The sequence below is a fragment of the Platalea leucorodia genome, assembly GCF_965183815.1.
Source record: "Platalea leucorodia genome assembly, chromosome: 15".
In the NCBI taxonomy this organism is placed as follows: Eukaryota; Metazoa; Chordata; class Aves; order Pelecaniformes; family Threskiornithidae; genus Platalea; species Platalea leucorodia.
The window spans coordinates 9,254,875-9,279,781 of NC_138837.1; the positions used below are offsets into that span (position 1 = coordinate 9,254,875).

At 51.8% G+C, this 24,907-nt stretch overlaps 1 protein-coding gene across 1 annotated transcript in view; it reads left to right on the forward strand.

Annotated features, from left to right (window-relative positions):
* ASTN2 (astrotactin 2) overlaps nt 1-24,907 on the forward strand; it is a gene marked incomplete at both ends in the record, with an annotated part of 359,009 nt that overhangs the window by 256,848 nt on the left and 77,254 nt on the right. The window contains 2 exons of the mRNA XM_082327894.1: nt 10,905-11,038; nt 12,180-12,328. Of these exons, the coding sequence (XP_082184020.1) occupies nt 10,905-11,038; nt 12,180-12,328 (283 nt within the window). The remainder of the gene's footprint in view (nt 1-10,904; nt 11,039-12,179; nt 12,329-24,907) is intronic.

Sequence of the window (24,907 nt, forward strand, 5' to 3'; positions counted from 1 at the left end):
GCTCACTTCTTAAACCTTCATCTGATCCACTGTCCTGCTACCTCCATCCCTTCCTCCCCAGCTTGCTTCTCGCCCTTCTCTCCATCAGCCTCTCTGCTGCAGGATATTTATTTCTCTCCCTCTCCTCCCTCTGCTGCCCTTTGGTGCCACAGGCCGGGATGAGTCCCAGTGCCTGGTAGCTGTAATCCATTGCTGCCAGAGGGTCTCGCTGCCACCATGGCACAAACCTCACCTCTCAGCACTGGAGGTTTTGCTGGGTGTTTTGGGCTGGGCAAAGCTGCACCCGCCTCTCCGGAGGAGACGGAGCTGATGGTAGCCATGCCCGTGCCCCAGAGAGGATGGCTTGGTGTGGGATTAGTGCTGCCTGTGTGAGGACGTGTCCCTGCACCTCTCGTGGCATCGTGAGCTTGGGGACAAGGGATGCCCGCAGAGGCGGGGGCATGGCCTTCCCCTTGCTTTCCCCCATGAGCAGGGAGGGAGGGCAACCGGGAAAGAGCAGGGGTCTGGGGGCGGTGGGAAGCCGCCATCTCCATGGGGCCATCACCCTGTCACCAAGACCCAGAGCTGTGCCCTGGTCCACTGCAAGCGTGCCGGAAAGCTGCCGGCTTAAACTGTTTCCTTGCTCTGTGCACTGGGATAGGCTCCCAAAGGGTGGGTGCTGTCAGGAGCATCTCATGTATGGTCTGGATGATGAAATGTTCTTTTTCAGCATCAAGTAGGAGGCCTGGGGGGGGTCCCAGGCACTAGCAGAGTGGCGTTTGCCTGTGGCATAAACAAGATTTGCAGATGCCTGGGCTGAGCTAAGTCCTGCACCTCCGAGCGCAGCATTCATGGCTGAGCACTCCCCTGCCTGCTTTTGCCTGTTCATGTGGATGATGCTCAATCGATACAGCAAATGCTGACCTTACGGGAACTGCAAACAGATCGCAATTCCCCCATAGTATTAAATAATAATTGTAAACAACGAAGGTCTTTCTCTTTGCATATATGTCCACAAAGATAATTATATACGTGTATAGAGAGAAAGCAAGGTCATTAATAAGGTGGATACTAACATCTGTAACGTTTGCTGAAAGTTTTCCCATTTCTGCCTAGCAGCAGAGATGAGGCAAGACACAGGTCAAGACATTTTGCCCACTTCAGTATGTGCAGGGATTTTTTTAGTAGGTTTGTCTTTTTATCTGCCTCAGTGCAGTGTTACACACTTTTTAAAATTTACAACTACCGCACTGTACTTGCTCTTGGTTGCTGATGACCTTGCCAGACTCTAAAGCGCTGGGGTTTAAGTTTCCATGCTGGGTGTCTGCCTTGGGCTGATTTGCGATTTTTTTCTATGCATGCATGTTTGATTTCATCTAAACCTGACCATTTCCAAGAGGGACATTAGGTGAAAATATATTGTTTTGCCCACATGAAATAAGTTGGAAAACTCTTTATTTCCATGTCATTGGGAACTGCTGTTTTCTTCTTGCTTTGAAGCAAGGGCTTGAAATTTAGAAGGGCTCCAGGAGTCAAGTTTTGCCTTTTGCTGCCCAGGGAACATTTGTCTGGGGGCATTTGTGCTGTGAGCTTAAGGAAGCTCTCAGCTGTGTTTGATGAGTAGGGGTTTGGTCTGTCTCCCCAGTCCTGCTCAAGCATCACTCCTGCTCTCAGCAGTGGGGAGGAACAGCGTTTCACGTGCCCAGAGCAGGGCACTGCCAGTTATTGATGGCCCCTCTTTTCCTTCTTGCGTGCAATGAAAACTTCACGGATTGAGCCCCTGCTAGGAGGTGTTTCTGTTTCTCCCTGTGGTTTAACGGCGTTGGTCGGAGAACTTGCGCAGTTGCTAATAGCTGCAGCCTGGCTGGGGACTTTGGTAGTGCTGGGGTGGGCAAGGAGCTTGCCAGGGTCAAGGAAATGTGTTTGAAAGTCCAAGCACCTTTTGAAGGTCTTTCTTGAGTGGCTTTTTAATAGTGGTTATGGCTGATGTGGCTGTGGGTGGAAGGTTTCACAGAGGAAGAACTGCTTGCTGGAACAGAGGCAGTACTCGAGTCCTCTCTCCACTGGTCCCAGTCAACTGGTGAGATTAAACTAGTCCAAGTAGGTTTATAGCACCATTGCTGTTATAGCTCCATTGCTCTTCACTCTAAATGCTCACAACATGAGTTGAAGAGATGTAAAGAGACAGAGAAGCTGTGACCTTGGCAGTGACTTCTGTGGATGTTCCTGGAACCTGCATCTTACTTTGATAGATGCCGTCTGTCCACAACTCTCTTCTTCACTTGTGCTCCACAGCAGTGCAGACAGCACAGTGTGGTCAAAGCAATGGTCCCTCCGCTGCTGTGTCCAGGCAAGGCTGGAGGAGATTCTCCACTGCAGGACTGTGGAAGAAACCTCCATCAGTGTCAGTGGCTGGCCAGGCCCAGCAGCAAAGAGTTTTTAACCATTGTGGGTCTTTCTGCTGGCAAAATGCCCCTAACACCCCAAGGGCAGAATGCTGTTGAGTGCATGTGATGAGGGATAAGAGAGACGTGGTGACCCTGGCTGCTTCTGTCTAGTGAACGCCCTGGAGCCAAAGGAGAGGATTGCCGCACGTCACCCTAGAGAGAGTGCCAGGCTGTGGTGGCCTTGCTCCTCCACCATCAACATATTCCTGCCTGCCCTCACCCCATGGGATGGGCAACATACTTCTCACTGCCCAGCGTAGCCCTGGCATCCACCAACGGGCACAGGCTGAGAGAGCAAGACCCCAGGTTTGCATATTCTACAAACCTCCGTGACCCCTGGACTGGACTGCAGAAAGGCGAGCCAGGCAGCTAACCCTGAGAGGCACCGGGAGGAGTGGGGATGCCGTGCTTCCTCGCTCCCTCCCACTGCCAGCACCAGCCCGGGGAGTGACACAGAGACCTGGAAGATTCGGTGCACCCAGGAGCATCTTCAATGGGGATGCCCACGTGCGTGGCCAGGACCACAGGGCAGCTGTGGTCAGCAGTGGGGAGGAAAGGGCCAGGCGTGTTCGGCAGCATGGTCCCTCCTGTTTGTGGTCTGTTCCTTTCCCCCAAAAAACCCGAAGCAAACACAAAGCCGCTCCTGCAGAGCAGCCCGGCCAGCTGCAGAAGTGCTTAGGGGGTGGCGTGGCAAGGGGGGCTCAGGGAAGGGGGGCAGGAGAGATCAATCTCGCTTCTAGTGGGAAATGGACTCAAACCCCTGTTGTTTGTATTTAAGGAGACTAATGGATGTGAAACTTGGATTTTTAGAAGACCCCTAGGACCTTGATTTAATTCAAAAATTGAGTAATCTCAGCATTTACCTGCAGCAACGGCCTCCTTGCAGCACACATGACCCAGCCCACAGTGTGGAGGGGATGTGGGGCTTGCTGGGGGACACATCCCCACGCTGCCGGCCCTGTCAGCCTCGGCAGGAGCCTGGCGTGTGGCTGGGACCCCAGCGGGGCTCTCAGTGAGAGCTGCTTCACCGCCTGCGTGTGGACCACAGTGTGCTTGTGCCAGCAGCGCCTGCGTGCCGGGAGCCTGCAGAGCCCCTGCTGGGTCACCCGCTGGGACAGCAGCTCTCGAGGTTGGAGCAAAATTCCCCATCGCTCCTTCCCACCCCTTGCCTGTGAGCACCCGCTGGCCCCAAGGAGCCATCTCTTCCTGAGCAAAGCATGGCCACCGCTGAGCACTCCAGTGTCCCCGGGCTGGCAGGGTGGCCTTGGCCAAGCACCTGGGAGTGAGGACCAGGGGAGCTGCGGGCAGCGAGCATGCCCAGCCCGTGCTCTTGTCCCAGGGGAGCGTCGCTGCAGCTCCAGCAACTGCCTGAGCCCAGCCAGATGGGCAACTGAGTCATCATGGGCCAGAAGGCAAGGGGGGGCAAAGAGAGGGGAGAGCTCCTCTTTCATCTGTCCCATTCTCCATCCTTCAAACTACTTTCAGCTCGCTCTGAGGATGCACTGATGGTGATGGGATCATGTGTCCTTCCTCCCCCCAGAGCGGGCTAGCTGGTCACGCAGATGATGGCAAAGTGGTGGTGGCAGTTTCAGAGGGAGCTGCACAAACTGGTGTTGCTTTTTCTCCTGGGTCCAGCTGATCTCTGTGCCCTTGCTGATCACTTGCTCCAATGGTTGTATTTCAGCAGAATTGCAAAGTGTAGCTGGTTTTGATGTCTTCTGTTGGTTGTTCTTGGTTGGGTCTTGGGGTTGGGGTTGTCTCTCACTTGGGGTTGGGGTTGTCTCTCACTTGCTGTTGGTAAGGCACAGTGCGATGGAGCTGTGCCCTGGCTGTGTACCTGGAGCACTTCTGTGCACTTACACCAACCTGAATTACCAGGATGGATGGCCTAAAGGTCTGGGAATGGGGGGGAAATGCATTCATTGTGCCTTCATCACCACCTGTCCATCAGGGCAGTGGGGAGCCCACCCTCGTTTGTGCAGACTGGGCTCACCATTGCAGGTCTCCAGCCCCTCGGCAAGGAGCTGGAGTATCCAAGTGGATTGCTGGTGCTATGACCCCCACTTTGGTGGCAGCATTGCCCTCAAAGGGCAGAGCAGATGGAAAAGAGGACAGCTGAGAAATCCAGGATCCTGGTGCTGGTGTCCTGAGACCCTGTGCTCCTGCAGCAGGAGCTTGCCTTGTTGGGCAACATCTGGGCTCTGCTGCTGGCTTTGAAATTATGACTGTGCTTAGGAGAGGAGCCCTTGACTCCATTAGGAGTTGTCCGTACAGCTGTCTTGGTTCAGCCCGTAGGGAAGCTAACCTCTCTAAGTGGAGACCAGAGAGGTTAGACCTGGAGGAGATCAGTCCCAGGCTTGAGCAGGACTAGGAGAAACGTACACCTGAGGAGAAGGGCCAGAGGTGGAGGAGGAGAAGGCAGAGGAATCGAGGCAGGGGCTGGAGAAGTCAAACTAAGACTTATTTTTCAGGGAAGAGTTTGGCTGTACCCCTTGAATCCCATTCAGGAGGGCAGATATCTGGGCCCTTCCCATTGCCCTGTATCTCAGGGCTGATTCTCCTGATGTCCTCTGTCCATCTGGGCCTGGCAGGAGGAGGATGAGGTTTTGCAGGATTCTATGGGGACAGCACAAGAGGTGTCCCCAAGGCCATGGGCTCACTTTGGTCCCCATACAGCACCAGACAGCAGAGCTACTGGAGGACAACGATCCTCCCTGCACATATGTGGCTTCCCTGAAGCAGCCCCTGAGGCATGGTGAGCCGGTGCCAGGGATTTCTTTTTCCACCACCAAAGCTGAGAGGGAGCCAGAGCAAATGGGGACAGCGGTTGCATCGTTGAGGTGAGTTTTTTGTTTTGGTCTGGAGTGTGGATTTTTTTATTTGTTTTTGCTTTGTTTTAATATCTGCTAATTGGCCCTTGTCCTCTTCCTCACACACTTGAGCATCCTGCTGCAGCTCTAGCCCACATCCGACTCGCGTTACCAGGGGAAGAATAGCCGCATTGTAACCGCCCCGGTTGTGCTATAATGGGGAGCTTTGTAGCCAAGGTGTGAAAGCGGAGCCGGCTCCCCGGGATGGGACTCTCGCTGCAACGTGAAGGCTTTTATTTCCCCTGCTGCCAGGTTTTACAGTGTCCTCTGCTGCTCCCTCAGATCCCATAAATAACAGAAACCAGGATGCTGCCCACCCTGGGTCCCTTCCAGCACCCTGACCTTTCCGGCAAACCGCTGATGTGCCTTCCCAGGATGAAGTGCTGGTGATCCTGCTCCCCGGGGACAGGCAGCCGGAGGCAGGGAGGGTGTGAGCAGCACAAGATGAGATCACCTGCCAACAGCAGTAGGGAAACTGCATCCTCCTTTGCCTTGAACCTGGAGCAGACTTTCAGACGCGAACTGCATGATCGTGGAAAGAGTCTCTGGCCTGGGAAATCCTTAGTTTTCCTCCTCCTTTCCCCCCCTCCCTCCTTCCTCCCAGAGATGTCTAGCCTATGGAGCAGCGTTTGTCTCCTGTGAAAGGCACTGAGCATTACTGTAAGGGCATGGGAAGCTTTTCCTCCAGCCACCCTATCATCATGGTAGCATCCTGTTCAGGATGTGAAATCCCTGCTTGAGCCTGCATCCCATAGTCTTCTTTCCCTTGATGAACAGTCAGTATTGCTATCTACAGACTGCCTGGAGCACAGCAGCATCTGGGAGCTCCGGTCAGTGGCCCTGTTGTGTCAGGCGCTGTATGGGGTGGCACCGGTGGGTGACTGGATTTGCTGGTAAGCAGAACAGAATCTGCCTCTGCTGGTGGCACCTGCCTGCACTTGGGGGAAGGTGGTGGTGGTGGTGTGCAGGCACCATCTCCATCCTGCTAACAAGAAGGGACAGAATGTCTCTGTTGGCTGCTGTGTCCCTGGACATGAGGCTGAGCCTGTCCGCTGGCATGACCCAGCCTGCTTCCACTATTCTTCCCTTCCTTCTACATTTAGAAGAAGAAAAACAAACAAGCGAGCAAAGAGCAGGGAAACTACTGCAAAACCCAAAATGTACCAAATTGCCAGCTCATAGGTCATCTCTGATATCTCCAGCATATCTATGTCCAGCCTGCATGCTCATTTGTTGTTATTTTTTCATTTCCCTGTATTTCCTTTTTAATTTTTCCAGAAACTGAGGTGTGCATACCAACCATAAAGAAACCTAGACTCAAAGAAACAATTGAGCCAGGTTTTCATATCCCTGTCAGCCATGGAGAAGACCAGATGTTCACAGATACGCACCCAACACATGCCCTTTCTAGTACCCCATCTGGAAACACCAGCCCCTGTGGTGTGTGCTGAGTCCTGCAAATGCTGATCTGAAAGGTTCCTTCATGTCCTATAACTTACCTCTCCGGGGATGTTAACAGAAAACCCACGGTCAGAAATAACTTAATGCTTCTCTCTCCATCAGCCAGCTCTAACAGAGGACAAAGGAAATGTTCTCCTATATTCTGTTGTGGAGCGTCTAAGCTGTAAAACGGGGCCAAATGGCCTCCCCCTGAGCACAAATAACAACAGGAGAAAGATCCATATGCAATTGAGTGTAGGATAAATGTGCTTAGCTGATCATTCGTTTCCCTAATATTTTTTTTATGAATAGGCTTAACTTATGGTAAGATGGGACTTTATGGTCCTGTAAGTCTTGCTTGTGTCAAAACAAATGAACTAGCCATCCTATGGGGGAACTATCAATCCAATATATGTGTGTGTATGGGTGTGGGGAGTCAGACCTATTATACCTTTAAGAGCAAATTAGATGCTGTTCCTATGATTCATAATGCTATATATCTAATGGCATGACTCGTCATCTAGAAAATAAACGTTTCGAGCCAGTTTCTCATCTCATAAATTTCCCCTCTGGCACTGAAGGACATAAACTAAATGGGCTGACTCACAGGGAAACAATACAATTTGGATACTTTTAAATGAAAGATAAAATTGCCTTAGGGCACGGAGGGGCGTTGAGATCCTGGGGAGTGGTTGGCAAGCGCAGGATGGTGCATTGGGGGCTGCTCTGCCATCCCCAGCAGGCAGGACTGCTCCTGGGAAGCCCTTCACACTTGCAGAGCCTGTTGGGTTTTCCCAGCTCAGTAGCTTGGCGTGACCACCATGCTGAAGCATCCAATGCGGAGATGGTCGTGTTGGAGATGGTCGTCTTGTTATATGTGCTGTCTCCTGGTGGAGAGGAGAGTGTTTGCTGCACGCTTCCGAGCATGGCAGCAGGGAAAGACAGGAGATATGAAAGTGCCCACTCCAAGGCAGGAGGGGAAGGTGGTCCTCAGCCAGCACAGACCAGGGAGGTCCCTGTGTGTTCCCACCTGGAGCTCTCCCAAAGGCTGCAGCTGCCCATGGGGTGGGTCTCAGCACCTTTGCTGCATCCTTTGTCCATTGCTCTTGGTCTGCTTGTGCTGTTGGGCTCCTGGTTTGGGTGGCAGCTGCCATTCCCCTGGGTTTGTGTGAGCAGTCCCGTACCTCCCTAGCTATGCTGTCAGAAGGAGAAAGGGAAGGAGAGGTTTTCACATGGTTGCCACATGTGGGGAAGCACGTGCCTGCAGCATGCCTTTGGGGCTGGGCTGGTTAAAGCCTTTGCAAGGGAAGGCGGCTTTGGCTGCTGATCTCTACCAGGGCCTGAGAGCAGCCTCTGCTGCTGCATCCAGAGCCTGGACCAGGCTGGGAGAGGTGAGGGAAGGAAAGGTGGGCTGTGTTTGAACTACAGCAAAAGCTTTACCTGGCTTGAGGGCTGGAAGGACCACAGAGTCCTCAAAGCTCACTGTGACCCTTCGTTTGTCCTGGAGTTTCTGTGGAGCAAGTGCATGTCCCCCAGGAGCAGGCTGGTGTCCCCATAGAGAGTGTAGAGCCTCCTAAAGCAAGGGTGAACATCCTCATGTGAGGAGCTTCATCCCTTCTTTCTGCACGATCTTACCTGTTTCCCCCCGTCAGTTCACTCTTGCCACTTCCCCACCCTTCAACACGCGCTCCCCAGCACCGACAGGAAAATCCCGGAAACCACTGGCTCGAAATCCCACTGGAAAGTGAGGGAGGGTGAGTCCTGGCTGCTCGGCCACCCCAGCCTGTCCCTGACGTCAGCTGGCTGCTGGAAATTGGATGGAGGCAGCAGCCAGCACCAGGGGCTAGCCGTGCTCCGAGTAACCCGGTTAGTGTGCGTAGGTGCGCTCGCCTTAATGAGTGCAATTGAAGGACGCATCGATTAGCTAACCTCATTTGTGTGAAGGTTGACACAAGGCAGATGACTGCTGGGTACCTGCAGGATCTAATTAAAATGTGCACGAGGCTGGGCAGGCAGAGCAGAGGGGATTGCTCATCCAGCATTGCACTTAGCATCGGAAAAAAGAAAATAGAAGGAAGGCATTGACTATGGGATTTGGCTAAAGGGCATGGATGGGGCGGGCGGGATTTCTTCTCTGGGCTGGGGATGTGCAGGGAGGAGCTGGGTTAGGGGCCAGGGAGGGACATGCAGAGTGGCGAGGGTCAGGGCTGGGGACAGGGTGACAGCAGAGCGGTGCCATCGGTGTGATGGTGCAGCTCTTCCAGGGATCACCCAACATCTGCCTTCGCCCACAGTGCATGTCTGTGCACACATGTACCCACAACATACACATTTATCCTGCTTCCTAGGAAGAGCATACACTTCCCCATCCATCTACGTTCATGGCTTTCTATTTCTATCCTGCACAGACCTGCTGCTCTCTACAGAATTGTATCTGCACCCATTTATCCATGTGTCAGATAAACTCCTCTCTGTCTTCCCTGCTCTCCAATTTCTTTGCGATGCCCTTTCCAGCCCAGCGCTTCAATTACATTCTCAAGAACAAAATAAAACAACGTCACATTTTCTCTTTTTCACATGTTTTTTCCTTCCTTTTTTTCCTTTTTTTTTTTTTTTTTTCCCCCTTCTGGAACAGTCCCGTTTTGTAAATGCCTGGAAGCAGAAAATGTTTCAGATGTGAGAGCCTCGAGGCGCCACGTTAAAGGTGCTCGGGGTGTTTGGGGAGAGCGACAAAACCCCGGACAATGGGAGCCCTGACGTCAGGCTCTATTTATACCTCCTCTTTTCAGAAACCTCCCCAGGATGGCGCTTTTCCTAGAGTTTTCTGCTAAATGCCGCAGTTGCTGGAGCCATCCCTGTCCTCCTCAAAGGGCATGTTTTTATCTTTAAGGCGTAACCTGCCAGCGTGGGCGGTATCGCTGGGGCCAGGCATCCGCAGGCGGCTTTGAATGGGCAGAATAGTGCTGCTGCGAGCTGGGCTGTGCGGAGGCTGGCAGCGAGGCTGCTGTACGTGGATGAGGACCTGTGAAGGCATTTCAACCCCAAAATGTGCCTTTTAAAAGGTCAAAAGCATTACAAAGAGGTTTGTTTTAGCGGATGAAGTTTTGGTGTTAGGATTATTCTGGCAGGGTGTTGTGGCTTCACAGGGTTGGGTTGAACATTGACCGTGTGTGTGCAGGGAGAGATACTGTCTTCTAAGCTGAAGGTTTAATCAGGCACAACAGGCAAAGGGTAGTGGGAGAAACCACCGTAAATCCATGCAGTCTGAACTACAGCAGGGTACGGAGCCAGCGTTGTCCCATCCTGCAGCATGGGGACCGACACCGAGCGCCCCGAGCTGTGGGATGAACACAGGGAAGACACCGCGGGGTTAGACCTGGAGGGCTTTGGGAATTCAGTCAAAGTGTTTCAGCCTCAGACCGCAGCAGATGAACAGCTGTTATTCTGGGGATCCATTGGCATCATTAGGAGCAGTCGGGAGGGCTCCTGGTCAGGCTGGGGACAGCCTGTGGAGGGGAGACTGTCCGACTGGGGAACACCCTGCAAGTATTTTACAGGATTTTATTTTTTTCTTCCAGATAGATAGTGCTATTTTGCTTGTGGGTATTCCTTATGCAAGTGAATAAAGCAGCAATTTGCTTGCAGGAGGGCAGCTCGTATGAATAACAAACCTATGAGAAGGATGGAAGTGGTCTGTGTTGTTGGGGATATAGGAATTACTTTAGTCTTAGTGGGGACAGCAACAGCTATGGGATGGGCACATGGAAGAGTTCCATTGTGCACAGCGGCAGCGTAAAGGTACCCTAATATGATGTCCAGTGTCACAAACAGGCTTACATTTGTGTTTCTTCAGGCAGCTCAGTCCTCCATCACAGGAGAACCCCTCTGTAGGATCATGCAGACTCTCCCCGTCCCCACACCAGCAGCAGCACCCAGGGATGAACCAGCATCCCTCAATACACGGGAGCTAAAGCACAGGGAGGTGAAGGGGCTTGCCTGGGGCCATACAGGGAGTCCGTGGCAGAGCTGAAGAGGACTCCCTCATATTTCCAGATCCCGGGGCTCTGTGCACACACACCCCTGATGCTCAGCACCGCACGGCCAAGCTGCTGGCCAGATTTCCCGAAGTCTTTAGCACACGTGTTCACGCTTTTTGTTCTCATGTCAGGCTTTCAAGGGAGCCCTGATGAGCTCATACTGGTGCTCAGGGAAAGGCGATGTTATCGAAGACTGGTGCAGGTGTGACCTCAACGCCTTCGATGAGAACGGACTCCCAAACTGCAGCCCTCTCCCTCCACCTGTGTACGTATCAGCGTGAGCCCCTCCCGCGGGTCACGGCCCCCTGGCACCAGCCCCTTTTCCACAGGCTCAGCCCATGGGCACCTCCTTCCTCTCGCCTTCGAGCCCTGGGGCCGCAGTCCAGCGCTCCTCACTGTGTGACTGATGCCTTTAGGATATCCTGGCTCCGGCTGTGGCCCTGGAAGGTTTCCTTATAGATTTTCATCACCTGATTAGCAGGGCTTGTAGAATGGGATTTCAAATGCTGAAAGAAATGGAATTACGATGCAATTCATTGTGGCTTGTCAGAGCAAAAGCAAATCAGGAGCAAACTGATGGGGAATTAGCTGAGAAAGCAGGAAGACTGGCTCCAGCAAGTCACAAGGAGCAGAACACCTTAGTGAGCCAATATCCTCAGAGGGGATTCATTTCCCATCCTGAGTTCAACAAGCACACTTGTATGTTTGGAGCTGGACTCCCTGTAGCCCTGTACTTTGTGTTGTCATTTACCCCAGTGCAAAGAGAACGAATGCCTTTGCACTAGCACAGCCAGGAGCACAGAGCTGCTCTGCCTTCACCCCTATGCACGTGGTCCCTGATCTGGGCAGGAGCTCCTGCACAGCTGCCCTGCTTTGGCTTTTGCTCACACCTATCAGAGGCTTGCTCACTTGCAGCTGGGTAATTTCACAGCCACACCTGCCCCTCCCTTGCCTTTGCTCTCTGGCGATGCAGACTGGACTTTCCCCTCCTGTACACTCAACCCCACTGGGTTGCATGAAGGTTAAGCTGGATTCTCCCCTTCTTTTTTGGTCCTTGGTGCCCCATGGGGCTGCTGAAGTTCAGTAGTTCTCCCAGAAGATGAAGGCTCCTTTAGATGGGGTATTTGGGGTTGCATGGTTGCAGTTGCATGACCTAGGCTTTTCCAGGGCCAGGAGGAGGTAAGGATACGCATTGCAGTAGGCTAGACCCAACGGACCTTCAACTGGAAGCTCTTCGGTGCTCACCTACCTGCTCTCCCTTTGTGCCCCCTGTCCTCGTGGGTCTGCCTGCCCATCCCTGTGTATGAGTGTGAGCCCTGCTTGGGGTTGTGCTGCTTGCAGAGGTGGATTCCTCCCCGGAAAGGGAGCTGATGTCTTATTTGGTTTCTTTCCTGTCTCCTGCCCAGCCTGCGGCTCTCCCCCAGCGTTGAGCCCTCCAGCACTGTGGTCTCTCTGGAGTGGCTGGATGTGCAGCCTGCCATTGGGACGAAGGTGTCTGACTATGTCCTGCAGCACAAGAAGGTGGATGAGTACACGGACACGGACCTCTACACAGGTGGGTGTAGCTGCAAGGGCAAGCTCCTCTTGGTGCAGAAGGGTGCGTGGTGATGCATCTTGTGCCCCGTCTGGCTGGGAGCTGCTGCTTTTGTGGAGAATGGTGTATAGAGCCAAGGTATTACATGAGGTATCAAAACCGCTTCATTCAGGAGAGGTTTCTGAAGGTCTCTGCAGTCATGGGTATTTGAGGGGAAGGGGAAATACAAAAACACAGCGTGGCAGAAGGAAATGGTTTGCCCTTTTTGGGTAGGAGAGCTGTGAGTTGGAGTTTCTTCTGACTGAAACGACTATTTGATCTGGTCAGTCTGAAATGCTACAGGATGGTGGGTGTGGGAGGAAGGTCAGCCCTCAGCAACTCAAGGGCTTTACTGGTCAGTTCCAGTGAGTACTGCATTGCATGCCAGCCTTTGAAAGGACACTTTAAGTTGCCTTGCACACCTATGGAAATAACTTGAAGCCTGCAATATTTAGGGAGATCATTTAAGCAGCAAAAAACTTCTCCAGGGGAACCTGAAACTTCCCTGGCTTGGAGTTTCATTCCTAGCTCAGGCTTGGACTGAGCGCTCTGTGCTTGGCAAAGTCTTTGTCAGCAATTCAAGCCATGCTCCAGGAGCTTCTGGGCAAGGTGGAGGGGTGTGAAGGATGGGGTTTGATTTGGGTGAATTAATGATGTCTTTCAGAAAACAGCACATGAGACCTTGAGTGATGCTACTGCTGTATGGAAAGCCAGGCAAAACCTCCTGCTGTGTTTTGCATGAGGATTTTGGATGAAATTTATTAAAGAAGCTCATATGACATGTCAGGGGCAGCCAGTTGTTGACCGAAGCAGAGATTTACCTTTGTGTGAAGGCTCCTTCCCCAGGATGCTGGGAATACCTAATTTCAGTCCTCCCTAGGTAAGGGAACATAGGAAGAAGGTTTCCACCTGTCATTGGAGCAAAGCTCTGCAACAGCTACTGCTTTGGGTGATTAAAAACCTTATTTGTTTTAAGGTGGAGCCTGGTCAGCTTATGCGAGGTGTGCATGTCCAGGTTGCCTGCAAAGACAAGGAACCAGACTGAAGGTGGGGATGGGGCTGGCATTGGAGCGGGGAACCTCTCTGCACTCATGCAGTCTTGCAGGGGCTTTCTGGACATCCTGGCAAGATGTTTGTCTGTGTTTCCCTGTTGGGAAGGCAATCTCAGGAAGATCATTCAGAGCAAGATCAGGAGTCGCCCGCAGGCAGTCCTTAGGTCTTGGTCGAAAGCTTTCTCAGCTTATGGTGGTGGCTTTTTTCTTCTCCTCACTAATTTTGTAAGACTGAGCAAAGCCCTCTGCTGCCATGAACTGCCACAGAGCATACTGCTCCAGCTCACAGCCATAGGGAAGTTTTCACCCTTTCTCTTCATCTCAGGCCCATCTATTCTGCTTCTGCAGCTTCTCTTACCACCATATCCAAAATTTTTGTGTTACGAGAGCTGGGCTTTCCCTGCTGGAGAGAGCCAGAGCCCCACATCCTGGGGGGTCCTGGCTGTTTGTGGAGACCCCTGCGAGAAGGAGCTCTGGTTCCTGGCTCATACACCAGTCAGTCCCACAGGAGCTTTCTCCTACACCTTGCCAGCATCCATTTCCAGAGCTGCCCAATGTGGCCATGGCCCCTGGGTTATGTTTCTGGTTTCCTGGCATGGAAGAATGCTTGTTCTTTATCTTGGAGGGGCACCCTCCAGTAATGGAGAAAGAAAACAAGCCACCAAAGGAGGGGCTTTGTTTTGGATGGGGATTCCAGATTGCTCACACATTGGTCAGGTGAGGCCAGACCGGGGAAACATGGGTTTTCTCCTTTGAAGTGGCTGGATCTTTGCCTGGCAGCCAGAGTAGGAAATACAGATTATTGTTATTATTTTCCTTTTATGACTGCCATGTGTTTGACAGGCAATTGAATTCGTTGTGGGGAGCTGCCCTCCCCTCTCCCGGCTCTGGGGGACTGTTTGGGACAGAATGACCCCATTAACAATTAAAGAGAAAAGCCAATCCTAAATCTCTCCCTTTTTTCTATGTTGTTTATAACCAAACAACATTCTTGCCTTCATTCCTTTCTTACGCTACAGGCCCCTAATGCCAGATGACTTGATTCTTGCAAATACCTTGCCCAGGTTTGCAGAGATGCTGACTGCTACAGCTCTCAAGGGATTCACTTGGTACCGTGCTTCACGCAGCTAAAAATCCTACCGTGGGTGTCCCCTCACCACCATCACCCACCTGTCATGCTGCACCACATCTCCCTCACATCTGAGCAGCATCCACAAAAACAATAAGTCAACCCCAGAATGGGGAAGCTTTGGGAGCAGGGTGTGGGATATGAGATTTGGATGGCTTTTGATGGATATCGGCAGATCTTCCTGCCCCATCAGTCTCCTGGCTGCTGGAAGCAGGTTGCTCCCATTGCTGGGAGGTGCACCATGGGTATTTGCAGAGCATGGCAGTGCTGGGCTGGGAGGATCCTGCAAGGTTTGAGGGCTCTTGAGACTGCTGCCTTTCATTGCTTGGATCTCTTGAGTTTAAATGTGTGGGTTATTTGTGCTTTTACAGGGGTTTTGTTTGTTTTATTGCACTTGCAGCCATTTCTTATTGGAATTTGTGGCATTATCTGAGGCTAGAACTGTGCCAACCTCTTCAGCCCCATGGCAAGCTAGATGGTACCTGGCCCCTGCCTAACCTGCCTTCTGCCTTCCTCCTGCCCCCAAAATCCTCCACTCTCTTGCCCTTGCAAAACTCCTTGGCCTCCCCCTTGCTTTGCAACTGGAAGATGTAGCCTTTCCCTTGAGCCAGAAAATATTTGCTCCTCTTCTTCTTGGAGCAGAGTCAGGAGGGAGTTTTGAGGCTGGTCTAACGTCCATCCCCTCTGCTCCCTGCCAGGCTCCACATGGGGCGCTGATGCTGTGGGATGGGGCCGAAGGAGCTGGGAGCTTGCGTGGGTTGGCTGCCCCCAGCTGTACGTGTTTTTTAAAGAGGCTTATTACTGATGCTTAGAAAAACACAGCCCTCGGACCATCTGAGGCTAATAGGAGGTGAACTTGTGTGCGAAACAAACCACGCTTTCAACACCAGCATGCAGGGAACAAGCAGCTCTCCGCTCGGGAGCCAGCGGAGAAGACTGAGAGCAATTACATCCCAAACTGTTTATTAAAACTTGTGGAAATTACTCATAACTCTATGTGTGTGATGGCTTTGTAGTTGAGTGATGCTCTTTGTTTGAACATGGGGCTCTCGAAGAGGGCGCAAGCTTGTGTGTGTGTGCGCGGCCGAGCCCGCCAGCACATTATGTCATGGACGAAGCAGGCGCTGCACTTGAGAGAGGGAGAGGGAGAAATGTGTTTTACAGGGTGAGGTACAAACTGAAATGGCTGTGAACATCTGGAACTGATATTAGGCTTGGAAAATGTTTTCTGTCACTCCAACACTCCTCTGGAGGAAGGTTTCTGAAGTTAAGAAGCTCCGAAGGGGATGAGGGGGAGGGACGAGGGGATAACATGACCACGGCGTAAAGTGCTTTTTATGTCTCAGTTCTGGTTGCTGTAGCCAGGCCGTGTCTCTGTCTGTGTCGGATGGGGGACCTGGGGTATCGCTGATGCTCATTGTGGTGGCCCTGGCTTAGAAAGTCCCCTGGATGGGCTGAGCCCCGCCACCTGAGACGGTCCTGCATGGGGAGCACTACATCCTTCAGCCTACGATGGGTAGGACAGAAGGATCCTTGGCCTGGTTTTAGGGTTGGGAGCCAAGGAGCTGAGGTGGGAGGCTTCATCTGAAAGACAAAGGGTGAAATCCCTGGGTGGGGGCAGGCAGACCTGTGCCTGGTTTAACACCACCTGGACCATTTCTGGGGCCCACCTGGGAGGTCGGACCCACCCGGGGGCTGGCAAAGTTTGGGGCAACTGCTGTGAGCATGCAAAATGCATGGTTTAAAAATAAAAACGTGCTTTGAATGTGCTTGTAGCATGCACGCAGCAGGACTGGGAATGGCTGGAGGAGGATGAGGGGCTGGACTTCGGCTGTGTGGTGGACTGGGGTCTGTGGGCTCAGCGGGAGGCTGCATCACTCCTACAGCGGTGGCCATGCTGCTGCTGTGATGCTTTGTAGTTCTGGGAGCTCTTTGGTCCCTTTCTCAATGTTCCTCTCCCTGGCGCAGCTTTCTTCCCTTCCTGCCTGTCTCTGTTTGCTGCTGGGTCTTTGACCATGCATCTATCAAACAGGGCCTGGCTGAGGCTGGTGGGGCTCCCCACCAAGATCAGCGCCGGGGGCCACAGGATGGTGCTGAGCTCCTGCTGTGCTTCTGGGCCCCAGCTGTCTGTGGGAGACTCGGGCGGGTGGCCACCATGCACCTGCCCAGGGATGGTGAGGAGGCCTGTGGAGTTGGTGGCTTCAGTGTGTGAACCATGAGAGGATCTCAAATCACTTTGCTGTTCATAAGTCAGACCTTTCCTTCTGCTGGTCATGCAAGGGGCTTTCCCTTGCTGTGCAGATGGAGGAAGACAAGACAAGACACAGAGATAAAATGCCTTCCCCGAGGTCACAAAAGCAGGGCAGTGAATTAATCTTAGCACAAGACCCTTGGCATCGAATGGTACTTGCCTCCAAGAGCAGAGGGGGGTGCAAGTCCTCGACCCCTCTAGTTTTCTGCCCTGCCCTAGGCTCACTGCTCTGCCACTGAATTACGCCTCACCTCCCAGTCATTCCCCACCACCCAAATGGTCAGCTCTGTACGCATGCAAAGCACATGCAATAGCTGTGCTCCTGGAGTGTGAAGCCATGTCCTCCTGTATCAAACTGGGAAGATGCAGAGAAACGAAGCAGTACTTGCTGTCACTGTGGTTGAGAGTGACAGCGAGTGTGAATGCGATATTCCCACAACATGCTGCTTGCTCTGTGTTGCTGCTAGCAGATCACAAAAGGTGGATTACTAGGCTCTACCTCTCCCAGCCCATCATCTTCTGTCCTGTTCTGCATAGGCTCTTATGCTGTAGTTTCCTCTGTTTTTTCTGTGGTACCACTTCTGCAGCTGAGTTAATGAACTTGGGGATATTGTGGGTTATTAGTTGGAAAGAGTATACAACAAAGTACACCCCTCATTTGCTTTTATGCAGCAGTGCTGCTGTCGGTCATGAGATGCCGTATCCTAGAAGGACAGGTGAGGTCTAAGCAGAGACTCCCAAGCTTTATTATTTCTCACAACATTCAGGGATCCTGGCTGCTCCTGTCTCTCTTTGTCTGGGCAGTGATCACGTTCATAAGAAGAGGTAGCTTGTAATCCTCAAAGAAAGGAGGAGAACAGAAACGCAGCCTGCTGAACGAGCTTGTTGGAGACCATGTAGACCTCAGAGCAGGAGAATGCAGATTCTGGCAGCTTGGTCAGCATCCTCTAGGATACTAGGGCCCTCTATATACAGGACTGTGGCATGGAGAAGAGCTGGCAGGTAAGGTGGGGAGAGTGTCTGGAGAATAGACTGGGCAGAACGATGTACAGAAGTTGAGGGTATGGTTATATAAAACCTGTGCACGTCACTGCGCCGGCGTTACAGGCTTCTCTGGAGCAATGCTGTTCTGCAGAGGAGTCTTTGAAAACGCATCATGTCTATAAAAGAAAGTGAAAGAGGTCAAACCAGAAGGCTTAGTGTTTTGTACACTTGCAAGTTGTGCTCCGAATTGAGGCTTGAGAGTATCTTATTTATAACTTAACTCCGTTCTGTAGAGCATCGTTCTGACGTGCCTGGGTGGCTGGGACTGTGTAGATATAGCTATGGCAACCGTCACTTCCAGTACACCCTCTTGTGTGCAAGCTGTGCTGCTACTGTCATGTGAAAACCAGTGATAGGCTGGAAGAAGAAGACAAAAAAACCGTCTGGCCAGAACAAATACTGTGCCTGTCAGTAAGGAGTCAGTGTACTCTCCGTACAACCAGGTTGCACTCCAATTACATGCTTTAAAATCATCTTTAGAGTCCTGACTTCCAAACAGGCTGGGCACCAGAGAGAGTAGTAGGAGTTGATGCTGCCCTTAGAAAGCTGTAGGAGCTTGAGGTCCAGGCAGGAGTTGGGTAAATACGTGAACATTGAGAGTTTTAATTCATACCAATGAAGTGTGGAGGATGTTAAAGCATGACTGTTTAAACCAGTTGTTAAAGATGCTAATGATCTTGAGTGTGGGTGATGGTATTGACTACCTCTGTAAAGCCCTGTGGAGGCAGTGCTCTCTATAGAGAGTGCTATGGCACCTATATTAATATAGGTGCCATTTTTGTAGATTATTTTTGATTTGTAAGTTGGCCCTGGGGACGTAGGCTCTGCAGCTGGTGGATCACAAACAGAGACTTGGGAAAGAGACCACAGTCTCCATTGGTTTCAGGAGAGCAGTTGTTCTGCTCTGTGTATCTATGATACCAGACTGCTGTTCTCAGTGCAGTGATGCTGGTGGTCAGGAAGGTTAGTACTCAGCCTGGGAGGAATAGGCAGCTCTTTCAAGGGGCAGCTGTGTGCTTGATTCGAGTTCAAAAGAGGTACTTGAACGTCACCAAAGTAGAGGAGAACCTGATGGTGGTCAGGAGCTAGTGACCCACCATTGCCAGTCATACTCACTGCTAGTTTGCCTCTACCTGCTCATTCCTTGGTGATCTGCGTGGTGGATCTCAGCTGGTTTCTCAGTGGGCAGGTGTCTGGCTGATCACAACGACCACTCCCCAAGGACTAGCTTGCTTACGTGCTGGGGATGGAAATGCACCAGAGCTTCATCTCCGAATGCATGTGTGCGGGGAGCCTGGGCAGGGCAGGGCTCCTCTGTGGAAGCTGTCATTGCTGCTGCCACTCCTGTAACTAGTGCATGGGCAAAGATGTTTTCAACACTCAGAGTGCCCTTCTTGAGTGCTAAATCCACTTCACTTGTTAGCTAGCAAAAGGAAAGATGATTCAAAAAGAAGCCTTTGAAGAGAAGGTCAAGTTTTTGGAAGCTGCTTCCTGGGATGTGTTGTGTAATAGCACCAAGCAAGTACTTAATTTTGGCCATTACACTCACTATGAAGCACTGATTTCTCTCCCGCTGGGACAGCTGTAGTTATTTCCACCTACCAGTGTCATTTTTGTATCCTGGAAAGCAGAAAGGAGGTGGAGGGTTCTCAGCTCTCAATTAGGCTCGAGTCAGTTGCTGAGATATTTCATTAATTCACATTTCCATATCGTTGTTCCAGGTTTTTTATTTTTATCTGCCCAGACACCTTTTGGACAGAACTGGGCATTATCTTTGCTTTCTCCCAGATCAATTCATAGGTGGAGAACTGGGACTGTCTGCCTGTTCCCCGCTGACTGCGGAGGATGGAGCAGCCTGGCTGGTGCCACGAGTATGTCACGCGCTTTAAGAGCACAGTGTTTGCCAAGGGCTTTGTGCTGTCTGTTCAGAGCTACCTCTCCCTCAAGGCAAAGGACAGCTGTGGATGCTCCCTTCTAGCTAAGAAGGCTCTGAACTTCTTAAATGGCAGTAAATGAGGCCAGTCATGGAGTTTTTTTATTGGTCTGTAATTTTATCCTCTAGGATTAAGTTTCTCCTGATCTGGAAAAGTCAAGGCCACAAATCCATCTTGTCAGAAAGCATCAAAAGCGAAGGCTGCTAACACAGTCAGACGGATCATGGCATGTGAGAGCAGTTCAGTGGAACCTTTTCATAGGAGCCTTTATTGACTAGAGAGGCTTTTCTAATCAATAAATTGTGGCTGGAATTCGGAGGGAAGCTCTGTCTGCATTTGCAAAACTGGCACTTGGCAATGCAGCCCTGAGCTACTTGGAAAATTTAGGTTGTGGGGCATCCATGGATGCAACACAACCCTGCTCTGGGAGGAAACTTGGGCATGGTTGCTGAGCAAAAATCATGGGTCTTCCCTTTGGATGGGCTCTGAATGACACCCAGACTGGGATTCCCTGCCAGGTTAGGATCTTTCTGGAGATTTTGCATGTTCCTCTCATTCTAGCCAAAGCCTGAGATGAGATCCTGAACGGGATAGGGAATCTACTTTCCACTCCTCTGGCTGCTGTTGAGGTTTCCCATGTGTTCAGCTTTGTCAGGTGGCTGAAATACAATCCAAAAAGTTAGACAGTGTCCCTCCACACTTCTCTGGAAGAAAATAATGATAGGAAAGGGATTCAAGGAGGCACAAAGACTGCCTTGGGACAGCCTATTCTGTCCTGTTTGAAACGTCTCAACCCCAGTGCAGGAGGTGCTGTGGGGATGTTGCAGTCATTCTGGGTTGTGATCCTGCCTGTTGCCTGCTCTGCCCTGCCCTGCCAGTATCAAGGCTGCTCTAACCCACGCCGTTCCCCAGGCACATCTGTGTTAGATGGCACAGGGTGGTACCAGCTCTTCATCCCTATGTCTCCCGAGCTGGACTGTGTATGCTATATGTCCTGAGGACCATCGTCTCCTGCCTCCCTGTTCACCAAGACAATGGGGACCCCTCTTGTTGGGCAGCAGTTCAAGGTGGAGCACATCATCTATTCCCCATGTTGCTTTGGTGTGAGGGAAGTTAAGCAAAAATGGAGAGGGATTAAACCTTGAGTCAGGGGATTTGCCAATTAAAATACCTGCTCCTTCTGCACATTTCATATGATACAAGAGCAGGGAGAGACCCTCCCCATCTCCCCCGTGACCCCTTCCCAGTTTGTTCAGCTTGCTAGGTATTGAGATCTGGCTCTTAGGAGGCAGGGGGCAGCTGGGTCTATGTTACATTTCATGCTGTTTAGATAGGATAAACCTTTCCTCCCTGTAATTGGGTGATTGGACTTGTGAGCTTTCTCAGATATTAATCAGGAGACCCTAGAGGGGGTCAGATTAGGTTATGGAGACATAATAGGAAATACTGCTGTGGCTAGTTTGGGTTATGGGGGATAGAGTGGATATTCTGCAGCGTTCCCCTGCTGGGTTCCCACTGATCGGGCCTGTGTGGTGGGGTCAAGGAGCAGCCTTATCTCAGCATCTGGTTGACTTGGTCTTTGCTGGGAGTGACTGTCTCTGAACTGCTTCCACCCCTATAATCCTGCTCTTCCAGAGAACAGGACCATGACCTCTCCTTTGCCAGAGGGAGGGGTGGGTGGTGCTGACCTGCCACTGGGTCTTGTTCACAGAGGAGAGAACATCTTTTTCTAAATGGGCGTTGTGTCTCCAGGAACACCGGGATAGAAAAAGCTTCATATTCTGAACTGGTGACCAAGTAAGATCTTCCTCCTTGCTAACCCATGTTATGCCAATCATGGGGAAGGGATTGATACACCCCAGACGGGATCATTTAAGTGCATGCTTTCATCTTTCCGATGTGAGCGATGTATTTGAGGAAGGACGTCATGTTGGTCTAGTCAGAGCCAGTGAGATGAGCTTGCCCCTGTGGCCAAATGAGTGTTTCAGAGCTGTACTGAGGGGGTATTGGAGAAGGGAAACCCACCACGTTTATGCCGCAGACCTGCTTGGTGTGTGGGTTAGTACCTCCTCCTGTTCTTGCGTGCTGTGTCCAGGAGCAGCTCTGCAGCATTGCTGGATGCGTGTTCTGCTGATACAAGCCTGGCTCCAGGCACTGGTTTGCAGCGCTCCTTCCAGCCCTCATTTCTTTTTATTAACAGTGAGATGACAGATAGGGGATGGTCATTAATTTAATAAAGGAAGTTTCTGATCATGACTACAGAAGCAAGGTCCTGAGGTTTTTTGTGGTGGTCTGATGACTCACCCTGATGAAATAGGGTGATGCTGGGATAGGAAATACCTCACTGGAGCTCAGAGCATGGTAGTGGCTCTTCCTACAGTCATTCTGCCATCCTTGGCTGGGCTGTCCTTGGGACTGGCCTCACCAATACGAACACTACCCCCACTGAGAAGACCTGAATTTTAACTCCAGGCAGACCCATGGTCCTGTGCAGCTAGGTCAATTTGCTGGCTTTAATGAGGCTCACTCTTTGTTTCCCTGGTGCTGGCCCTGAACACCTGCCCGGGGTGATGGTGGAGTCCGGGGTGTTGAGGTATGGCTGAGGGACCCCACCCTCCATCTCCCCCTTTGTGGCACACTCACATGTGTGCACACTCGTGAGGACACTGAGGGCAGGAGTGCAGGTGCTAGCAACATGTCTGTGCTGTGAGAGGAGAGCTTGTACACAATCGCAGATAACACTTGGCTTTCCTTTAGCCTGTGCTGTCATCTGTGGAAATCGATAAATCTCACCAACTTCATTGTATGGCCTGGGAAATTGAGGCACTTAGCAGTAATGGCCAAAAATTGTGCGTGGGCTCTAAATCCAGAAGAGCTAGTTAAGAGCAAGGGGTCTAAATTTATGTACAGTTAATATTTACTGTGCTTGCTGCTTTCAAGCCTCAAAAGTTCACACTTGGCTGCAGATTATTTTCAGATCTCAATTTCCAGTTCCTCTAGAAAACCTTGGTGTTGTCTTGGTAGATGGAGAGTGTCAAACCCAGGTGAATGTGCCTGTCCTGCTAGGGTCCAAGGTGAGCAGGAGCACTAGCTACCCCCAGGTGCGAAAGAAGCCATTGAGTCTGCCCCGTCCTGGTGCACAGCTCTCATGGATGGGGAGATGGCCATACCGTCTGGGTGCCCTGGGATGTGCCAGACCCTGTGAGGACAACGTGCAGTGGCTGTGAGGACTGTTCCCCCTTGGCATCCTGACTTCACCAGGGGTCCTCCCGCAGCCCTGCAGCTGGTGGAGCTTCCTCTGCCAGGACAGTGTGATGGTGTCCAGCAGTGCAGCCCCATCTCAGCACCCTGCTTTCTGAGGGCAAAGGCATGAGACTATTGTCTCCTATTTAAGCTAAGGAACTTTCTTTGAAAGCTCCCAGACCTTTTCCAGTTCTCAAGGATGAGCTCAGAGAAGCAGCAATAACTGCTTAAAATTGGGTGTGGGGGCCCCTAGACCCAGAGAGAGGCTGCGTGTTCCCCTCCCTGGGGGGGCTGGAAGGACTTTTGGCGTCTGCTCTGCCTGGCCCCAGCTCCCAGCCTCTCTGCTCCCTCCTGTCCCAAAAGCAGGCGGCTGCGGAGAGGCATGCCGGGGCTTGTTGGGAACAGGGCTGGAGAAGGGAGCGCGTGAGCCGGAGAGACGGCCCGTGGTGGGAGGGGGGTATGCCGGAAAGCCAGCCAGTTTGTCCAGGCAAGGCTGGGATAGCACAGGAGGTAGGTAGCTGGACAGGCGCTCCTTGCTCGCCCCAGCTGTGCACTGCGAGGCTCGGCTGCTCGGCATCTGCCTGTGTCCTCCAGCCGCAAACAGCTGGCGCGTTCGTCGGGAACATGCCGAGCTGCACCGGGACCGACCCCGCTTTGGCACGGCCAGGTCAGCCAGCTCCCTTTGGCTCTCAGCCGTGGGCTGATCCTGGGTGCTGCGGTGCCTCTGGGGAGGGTCCTCTCCCCCTGGGGTGCACCGCAAGCAGAGTGCTGGTTTGAAGCTCTGCCTTCCTGTCTGCATGTACGGTGGTGGGCAGACAATGCAGCGGGCACCAAAGCCGGGCAGTGGGGTTGGGATGGGAAATGCCTTCCTCCCTGCCCCCCAGGCTCGTCAACCGACCTCCTCGAGCACGTGATAGGTTCCCTTTATCTGCTAATATTAGTCATAAAACAATCCAGATCTGTCCATAATCCTGTTAGAGCCTTTGACTCTTGCTCCTGTGACTCCCAGCAGCTCTAATTACAGATACTCATGCTGGTGATTAATGACTTGATTCATCTTCAGTGGCACCAATTTAACATGTGAAGCCCGCTTTCCCCCCCCAATGCAAAGGGGAAGTAATCCCTGTTAAAAACCAACAGCACAGAAATGTGACGTTGGCGTTTTGCCTTCATCTGGCCCTTCTGCATCCTGTGCACCCTTTCACTCATCTCCCCCTGGCCTTTCATCTCTGAGAGAACACCCCTAATTGCCGCGCGGTCTAATTTTGCTGCACTGTAACCCATAAATCACTCCGACACACGGAGCATTTTCATGCTCCTTAACAAAAGGAGCGGGATTTTCTCCTCTGCTGCGTGTTTTACAAGTGACTAATTGTATCAAGGCACCTTTGAAGCAATGACTTCATCAATTGCTCATCCTGCAGACGCACTGCTGGTTATGTATGCCTGATCAGAATCCCACATTTATTAGGATTAATTTATTCTCCAATCATTTTTCTTCCGCCACAAGGACAGGAAAGTTGAGTGATGTTACTTGCTCAGCTACGTAAGCACGATTTCTTGCCTCATTACTGAGCCTGAGATATTTTTGTTACATGCTGAAACTTCTCCAAATGAAAATGAGTAATGTTACGTCTCGGACAGAAGTGCTCCTGGGACACTAGAGAAATCAAGTTATTTCAGGGTGACTACAAATTGGCTTTAGATCTTCATCATCTTCCTTTCTAATTTTGCCTGTCCCCCGGCTTTGTCATGGGGCACATGTCTGCGAGAGCGGTAGCACATCCTGGGGCTTTGCACAAAGGGGGCTAGGAGTGGGTAAGGTATGTGTTTTTCCCAACTAGGGACCATCCAGACCAAGGGGTTCATGCTCTAGGTTAGCAAATCCTTACAAGGCTGCTGGCAAAT